This window comes from Brassica rapa, chromosome A02 (genome assembly GCF_000309985.2).
Source record: "Brassica rapa cultivar Chiifu-401-42 chromosome A02, CAAS_Brap_v3.01, whole genome shotgun sequence".
Classification (NCBI taxonomy): Eukaryota; Viridiplantae; Streptophyta; class Magnoliopsida; order Brassicales; family Brassicaceae; genus Brassica; species Brassica rapa.
Window position 1 is genome coordinate 17,862,332 of NC_024796.2, and position 8,764 is coordinate 17,871,095.

The 8,764-nt window shown below is 30.9% G+C and overlaps 1 protein-coding gene across 1 annotated transcript; it reads left to right on the forward strand.

The window, feature by feature from the left end:
- Positions 1 to 1,114: 1,114 nt before the first annotated feature.
- LOC103853540 lies at positions 1,115 to 3,935 on the forward strand. Its single transcript, XM_033284819.1, has one exon. It carries the CDS (start codon positions 1,163 to 1,165, stop codon positions 1,739 to 1,741), a length of 579 nt encoding a protein of 192 aa, XP_033140710.1. The 5' UTR covers positions 1,115 to 1,162; the 3' UTR covers positions 1,742 to 3,935.
- Positions 3,936 to 8,764: the final 4,829 nt, after the last annotated feature.

Sequence of the window (8,764 nt, forward strand, 5' to 3'; positions counted from 1 at the left end):
GACAGAACATGCGCTTACGTCCATTGTCTTCTACAATATTTTAACTAGTTATTTTATAGAAAAATAATTGAAATCTACGTGAATACTAATAGAGTAATAGAAATTTCCAGACGCCAAAGCCAAAGGATCAGGACTAGTAAACATTCTTATGCGAAATATAGAAAGTCTGGGTTGTTGATTCAAAGTATAATATTCGGATATTTCCATGTTAGCAAATACAACTACTAGTTAACATCAATAAGATTCATTAAAGTTACGAAAAAAAATAAGATTCATTATATATTACAGGTTTTGTTATGATTACGACTTCTTTTAAATGGCATATCTAAGCTGAAAAAACGATATTTAACCTGACCAATTTATATCAAAAATTTCGTTCCAGTTATAAATGAAGCTACTCAAATACAAATTTCAACTAAAATATTTTGGTTCTGCAATTCAAGCGGTCTTGGTTCACCAAGCCATGTGTGATAGATTAAGCACATGCCATGGGATTCTAATCACATTTGATATCCCTAACAAATGAAAAACATATTATGATAAAATCATCTTGATTATTCTAACTGAAAAAAACTACTAATACATTTTAAATTAGATAACTTATTTATCCTACTATTCGAGTTTACCAAAATAGATTTGATACTGATTGCATCATTGGGAGAAGCTCTTTAGGCACTATGTGGCGATTTCCAAGAGAATGTATTTCCCCACAAGATTTATACATCCAAACATATTAAATTTCTAACATAATGTAGATAAAATCACCCATAGTGTATTTCATGTAACATTGTTTTATCATAAACGTGGTACAGATAATTCTGCCACTCGTAGATCCACATGTTATATATAGAGAAGGTTGTTTGATCTAGGTAGTCAGATTTGTCCACGGTAGAGATCTTCGTTTGTAGTATAAATGTATAATATAAAGATCAACAGTTTCTAATGATGATTTAAAGTGACAGTGAAATGGTTATTTTGATCGCAACCACGGTTAGTGTAAGTACATACTTCCTACTAGAATATACCATATTTATACCACAACGGAAACATCAATTATATTGTGGTTCAACAGTTATACCTTCAAATGGTCTAACCGCTCTCTCACCGTTTCAAACCTAAAATAAACTAACCAACCAACTTAGCAGCCTTACTGTAGGAGTCAATGATCTATGTCTCTCTCTCTGTCCTCCATATTATATATATACCACAATGGTTCCATGATCTTCCAAATCGGAGCATACAGAAAACAAAAGAAAGAAAGGTTTTTTTTTCTTGGGCATATCCCAAGTTTCCTTTTGTCTTTCCTTCTTTATTTTTTCTTCTGGATATAATTCTCCAAGAAGAAAACAAAACCCTTATTTCTAAAACTACATCAAAGTTGATCGTAATGGGAAACTGTTTAGTCGGAAAGAAGATTGCAAATGTTACTGAAGAAGAAGATCGATGTGAAGAAGTGATAGCGAAGAAAGATTACAAAGGGAAAGATCGCAAAGTGAAGATTGTTATAACGAGAGATGAGTTAGAGAAACTCATACTTTTCCAGCTTAACGCAGACGGTGCAGCTAAAGGAGGAGATGCCACGTTGGCTTCTTTTGGAGATTTTCTAAGAGAACTCGAGGCGGAGAGAGTAGCCGGAGAAGCTGCGGCTGCGGCTGCAGAGGAAGAGAAGTCTCGCCAAAGATTATGTAGGAGGTGGAGACCGTCGTTGGAGAGTGTCATCGAATGGCCTGAAGAAGTATAGTACTCTTTATTTTATTTTATTTTCCTATTATTCAAGGTTTTCAAATATTTTATTTTTCTACTAAAAGAAAAGGATTTTCTTTTTGGAAATTTACTTTTGCCTGTTTTTTCTATACGACTTTTTTTTTCCGAGATCGTTTTTGGCATCTAAGATCTTGGGTTTTTGAAATGGGCAATGGTGTATTACCAAAAAAAACAATCCGAAAAAAGATTTCTATGTTTTGTTTGCCTTTGTAATTTTGTGTGTCATCGTTAATAATGTTCATAGCTCTGAGTATAATCGTTGGCTATCAAGTTTGTCTTCCTCCCATGTGTAATAATGTAATATTATCTTAAGCAAAAAAATAAAAAAAAAATAATATTGTCATGTGCTCTCTTTGTTGCTTTTCAATGCTTGTAATTCAACCAAAGTACTCTTACAATTACGAACCAAATCGGCCAGCAACATAAACTCAAAGAAAAAAAACATCAAATAGGATAGCAACATAAACCCATAAAAACATCAGTAGGCATCTATAGATTAACCCATACAAATGTGATCTCTTTATGTTTTACTAGAGATTTTACCGCGCTATGCGCGGTTTGTTTGTCTATAAACATTATATAATATTAATGTTAAATATAACTTAAACCTTAGATTTTTTTTAAAAAAAAATAAGTATGTTTTTAAAATCTTATATCATTTATTTGTTTCGAAATATTTTATTTGTTGAACATATCATTAATTTATGTTAACATATTAAATGTTTCTATTAATCTTTTAGTAATCATGTTTAAATCTTAAAATTTATAATAGTCTACATTTAATAAAATAAAAATGTTTTCTATTATTTTATGTATATTATATATTTTTTATAGATCATTTGATTGATTTTAAATTATTTTTGAAATATAGGTAAATAACCTTTATTTCATATAAATATATAATTTTATAAATATGTAATAATTTTAATACTTAAATCTGTAAATTTTGATGACCAATAAAATGATTCAGTAATTCTTTAAGCTTTGAAGCCATAATTTATTTTCAATAACCTTTTTTGGTATTTATTTTTTTGTAGATAATTATTTGTTATAAAAATGTGATATATGTAGTAGATTTCAGGATGAACCGAGTCCATTTTTATTTACTGCATAAAAGTACTTTGGATAGATTGCATTACACATATGCAGATATATTAGTCATCGGTAAATTTTAAAAAATTATAACCTTGGAATATTGTTTGTATATTACAGTAGAAACTTATTTCCACTATTCTTAAGCTTACGAAGGTGTTGGAATAGGAAGATGTAATTTAGATTTTTTTTTAATTGTAAAAAATTCTCAATGCATTAATTGGTGATGGTTTAACCTAAATTCTTATAAATAAAGATGGAAAAAATATAATGGTATATTGATAGATTGAAGGTAACAATTAAAAAAAATGTAAATGCGTTTTACTGAGAATCAAAAGCAGCTCTAAAGAATTTATTAAATTCATTAATTTTTATCTTATAATTTTGTGATTAAAACATATTTAAGCTTATTTCTATTTTATATTGACATATATGTTTTTTAAGAATGTCATCACTTTTAAAATTTAATTTTTTCTTCATGTATTTAAAATTTATTATATTTTAATATTTAATTAAAATATTGTGTGTTAATTTTCAAAAACTTAACCTAGATATTTAGTTAATTTCTTCTATGTACTTTTTAGTCATTTTAAACTGATTTTAAACCTTTTTGGTTTTGAGAAATTGGTTTTAACTTTATTTTGACATAATTATTTTTGAAAGTTAGTGTATGTAATTTTGTCATATATCACAAAATATAAGAATTTATGGTTAACTAATGTAAATATAAATACTTTTAATTGTTTTTTGGAAATTTTCATTTATTTAAAATTATGTTTTTTGAAAATAGTGAAATTCTGACTTGTAATTTTTTTTCTCATAATATTTTCTCTTTAGTGAGAGTTTAGGAAGTTTAACTTGTTTTAGAGAAGATATATGGGAAAATTACATGTTTACCACTTTTATGGTATCACTTTTCATTTTTACCACCACTAATGAGACATTTTCAAAAATAACTTCTTCATTAAATGGCAAAAGACTCTTATACCCTTGTTATTTATATATATAATAAATCATTATTTAAATAAAAATAAAAAATAAAAAAATAAAAAAAATAAAAAAAATAAAAAAAATAAAAAAAATCGAAAATTATGTTTTCGGATTATACTTTTTCAAATTCGAACTTTTTTATAAAAAATATTTTTTTGAATTTTGTTTTTAAATTTCTTTTTGAAAAACGAAAATTATGTTTGAAACTATTTTTTTAAATTTTTTATATATTTTTAAGTATTTATATATTTATTAAAATCATAAATTTCACATTCCAAAAACCCTACCCCACCCCTCAACTCTAAACCCTAAGTCTAGATTAGTTAACCCTAAGGGTATAATTGTATTTTACTCTTCATTAAAAGTGAGGGTAAAAGTGGTTAGTGTAAACATGAAAAGTGATACTATGAATGTGGTATTTGTGGCAATTTTTCAAGATATATTTGAATTTTACATAAACCTAATATGTTTTTTTTTGTAATAATACCAATAGAAAAAGGGTAAAACTAATCAACGCTTCTATTTTAATTTTTTGGTTAGTAATCCTAAGTTCACATTGTTGTTAAGCCAAACATAACAACCAAGTCCATAAACAAGTATTTCTGAAATTATTAATAGAAGAATGCATACTTGCTAATGGTTAAACATGTATATTTCTTCTATATTTTTTAAGTAATATTGTTGATCAATATGATTAATATTCAAATTTCCATATCCTAAGTACACTATACAGTTTAAAATTTTACTTAGTTAGATATGAGTTGAGGTAAGATATTTGATAATCCAGTTTGCACAAATGATAAGAAGCTAATGACTTTGAAGATGACGACAACCAGCAAGAAGAACATGTCTTAATAAAGAACTCAAGTTTGTATGATACGTGCAGATTCTAAACTTCAAGATTAATATTGCTGCAGTATGATCCAAGTATTTTGTCTTTTTTTCATTCAATCCTCGACAACCAAAGGAAAGACACAAAAAAGTAATGTAAAAAGCTGTAAATCATCATAGTATTCCATATACTGTATTAAAGTGAAATTGTACAACACACATGCTTGTTAACGGAATACCTTAAGTTCAGAAATCATTATTCACTACTTTAAGAAAGGCAAAAACAAAAAGATCAAAAATAGTTTTGATAAAATTCTGCTAGATTCCCTCGTGTCCCTTTGTTATTGCTGCTAAGCCTGCTCCAGTCCTACTTCAAGGTGGATCTAGGCGACACACACTACTTGCCAAGCTTTTCAAACGTATGATACATCACTGGTCTACCCTCTTCTCCTAGAGACTCAAATGTCCTCTCTCTAAACCCATAATCTTCCAAGTATACACTAATTTCCGGCTTGTACGCGCTCACAGCGACACTCTACAGAGAATTTGTTGGAATCAAAGCAAGAGAGAAGCCTTCTCACCAGCTGATTCAGCTGGATAGTGTTGAAGTCATAACCCACAGCTTCAAAGCGACAGTAGCTAACCCCATCTTCAGTGGTCAAAGATGGAAGAAAAATGGAAATCTCGAGCTTGGCAAGTTCGTTCCCGGCACAAAGATTGCTTCATAAATGAAAAGGAAGGAATGTACCTGGTTTTGGCATGTATCCTTGTAGGAAGGAATGTATCCTACAAATTACAAAGAGATTTTAATTGTTGAATGCGCCACAAATCTGTTATATCTACATACCTCCCACCTTGAAGGTTCATATTTCATTGGATCCAGGTAATTTCAGGTGAACGTACCTGAAATAAGTGAGACATATTTTCCAGCCTTTTGGTATGATATTGGCTAAATACAAAAATATTAAAAATGAAAAAAGGGTTTAAAAATGCTTTATTGTTTAAAGATAATCCAGCATGTCTCCTTCAATTGATTTCATGAAGTAGCCATCGCAGATCTAAGACTTAGGGATCATTTTCAAGAATCTGCTGAGAAAATTATGAAATTTTTGGAGATTCAGAAAGAATCACCAATGTTTATTGCATTTAACTTTATTACTGAAAAATTGAAATTTAATATTACATGTAACGAAAATAGAGAATACAAATCATTATACGACTACATGAGGAAACAAAATAATGACTCTAAGCTCAATCAATCTGACAAAAAAATGCTATTCTTCAAGAGGAGAAGATGAAAGCAATGAGATGATGTCGCCATATGCAACAAAATAGGACATCACCACATATTAAATCAAATCGAGCAAAGATTTACATTACCTAAACCGGAAACAGGAAGTTAGGCTGGAAGGAAAGTGTTCCCAAACTCAATCTGCTGTTGATCTCATCATCACCTTCTTTCTTCTTATCAGACTTATTCTTTCTGCTGACAGTTAGATGAATTTAATTTCTCGAGTGAAGCTTCTTGCTTGCTCCTCTCCATATAGCTTGCTCATCTTACTTTATAACTTTCTCGACTCCGATTCAGTGAAATGAAAAATTGTACAATTGGATAAATCTAATCAGGCGTACAATTCCATGGTAAATCGGAAACAAAGAGATTGAGTGCTGGAGTATAAATAATGAAATAATACCTGACTTTCAGAGGTAGAGAACAACAAATCGTCTTGTGGTTATGAATCTAGAGTCGAGGGTTCATATTTTAGATAACTCAGCTCGGATAACAATAGTTAACGGACCCGTTTTATCATCAAGGGGTTTATATAAGAGGAGAAACAAAGGAAGCTGGAAGGATATTGTAATGAAGATCACAATACTAAAAGGCCAATATGCTGAGATTCTAGCCTGTTCACGTCACTTAAAATATTCATCCAATCAGAACATTTCATTTGGACATGTCAGACAGGCTTCAGTTAATTCCGGACTTCCCGTTTTCGTTTTATTTATAGTGGGCTAACGTGTGGGTTTTATTTGCATCACGTCTGGGCTTCATTTTTTTTTCACAAAAGCTAAAAAAAAACAAAATCAATCCGACAACGCTGCTTAACCGATGTTGAAACATCTCTCCCAATTTCCAAGTGACTAAGTTACTTATCGATTCAATTTCTCTCAGTATGTGGTTTTAAGTTCATCTTCCCCACCACCTCCTCAATCAATAAAGCTCTTCCTCTCAATATTGCATTCCGATCTCTGTAGGTAATATTGCAAAGTGAACATGCCGTAGTAAAGCGGATGCAAAGGTTCGTTTTCATGTAATCATGGCCTTTCAATTATTCAATTACTGATAAGGAAAGAAAATTGAATAATTGGGTTGTCGATCGATGTTCCTTCCAGAACATCGATGGATACACCAATAGGGTTGTCGATCGATGTTCCTTCCAGCAAGCTTTAGCGAGCGGGTTTGAATTATGTTCACTAGGTTTCCTAGATAAACTTCTGTTTGTTTCTTGCAGTCCTAGCACAATATGAATCAGTTCAGGTAACAGACCAAGGTTCCGCTTGCGCCTAATTATCCTAATATGTTCTAGTTAGCTACTCTAGAACACAAGCAATAAGATCAACTCAATTGATGGATATCACTAACAACTCAACAATTCTATATTCGGGGCTAATCTTTCATAATCCTATTTGAAACCTAAACCTAACAAGGTGAACTACTCAGACATAGCAAAATGATTCATAACAAAAGATAAATAAAACTGCATAGAATATAATAGAGTAAGAAAACTGGAGTTCCAATACAAAACTTTGAAGGAGTCTTGGATCTTCTCTCCAAATCTACTAAAACTCTAAGGTTTGTTTGCTGTAAAAAACTAGAAAGTAAGAAAGTGTGTGTTGCCTAGAACAATGGCATATCACATAAATAAATATTAAGTTAAAAGTCGACAAGGGGTATTTCTGTAAATATGTCTTGACTTGGATTTTAAGCCAGCTGGAAACCTAGCTGGATTTTGTGCGCTTCGTTGTCGATCGACGGCACAGGATGTGCATTGATTGATGTTTGTCTCTGATCATCGACCTTCTGACAAGTTCGATGGTCAGCTACGAGCTTCCTCTCATTTTATCTCTAAAATGCACCCAAATCATCAATTTTCTCCAAAACACTCTTAAACTTGTAAATGTGCTAAAATACTCCAAAACATAGTAAATAGTTCCTAAAACACCTATATATCATGGCTAAAAATGGATAAAAATCCATGGTATATCAACTCTCCCAGACTTATCATTTTGCTTGTCCTTAAGCAAAACAGAGAGTAGTCTTTATGAAAGAAGTTAAAAAACAGCAGGGATTCACACAATTCAAGAACTCACTATCATCACCTATACAATGTTACAAGCCACATCAAATCAATTCTAACTTTAGAGGTATTCTATATACCATATCCTAGCTTAGAAACCAAATCCATCTAACCAAAAACTTAGCTAATACCGTCTGACTCTCCCCTCTACTGATTTCATTTAGTACAAATATAAAAAAGTGTAGGCTTTACCTTGGTGGAAGTATCGATCAAAAGACACGTAGACTCTTACTCAAGCAAGTTTCTGAACACACATGTAGTCTTTTCTAGTTCAGTTTCTCTCTCTCTTCTCACTTCTCTCAGTCAATGTCTCCCTTCTTTAATGGGTATCATTTTATTTTTTCAATTAACTGAGATATTTGGACATGTTTCTATGAATCAAACTCTAATGGTTGTAGCCATCAGATTATGTTTACTTCTTTTTCTTTTTGACCTTTATCTCTTTTTATATTTTTTATGAATCAAACTTTAATAGTTGTAGCCACCAAGTCATGTTCTAATTTTTTTTTTTAATGAAGGGGAGAGAGAGGGGAACTAGCTACACACTGACTTTTACTTTCCAGACTTGCAGGAGGAATCCGATCTAATGTATATGAGATTTGTAGAGTTCTCTTCTCTGGTTGAATGTGTGTGTGTATAAACTCCAATGGAGAAAGATGAGAGCTTGCTCTAGGTGATTTAGAAAGAGAGATTGATGAGAGTGTTTATGAGAGAATAAGAGACTTATG

Bases quoted from the DNA above. Each gene is read 5' to 3' on its own strand.
- LOC103853540 (XM_033284819.1), top strand. From the start codon at position 1,163: ATGATCTATGTCTCTCTCTCTGTCCTCCATATTATATATATACCACAA.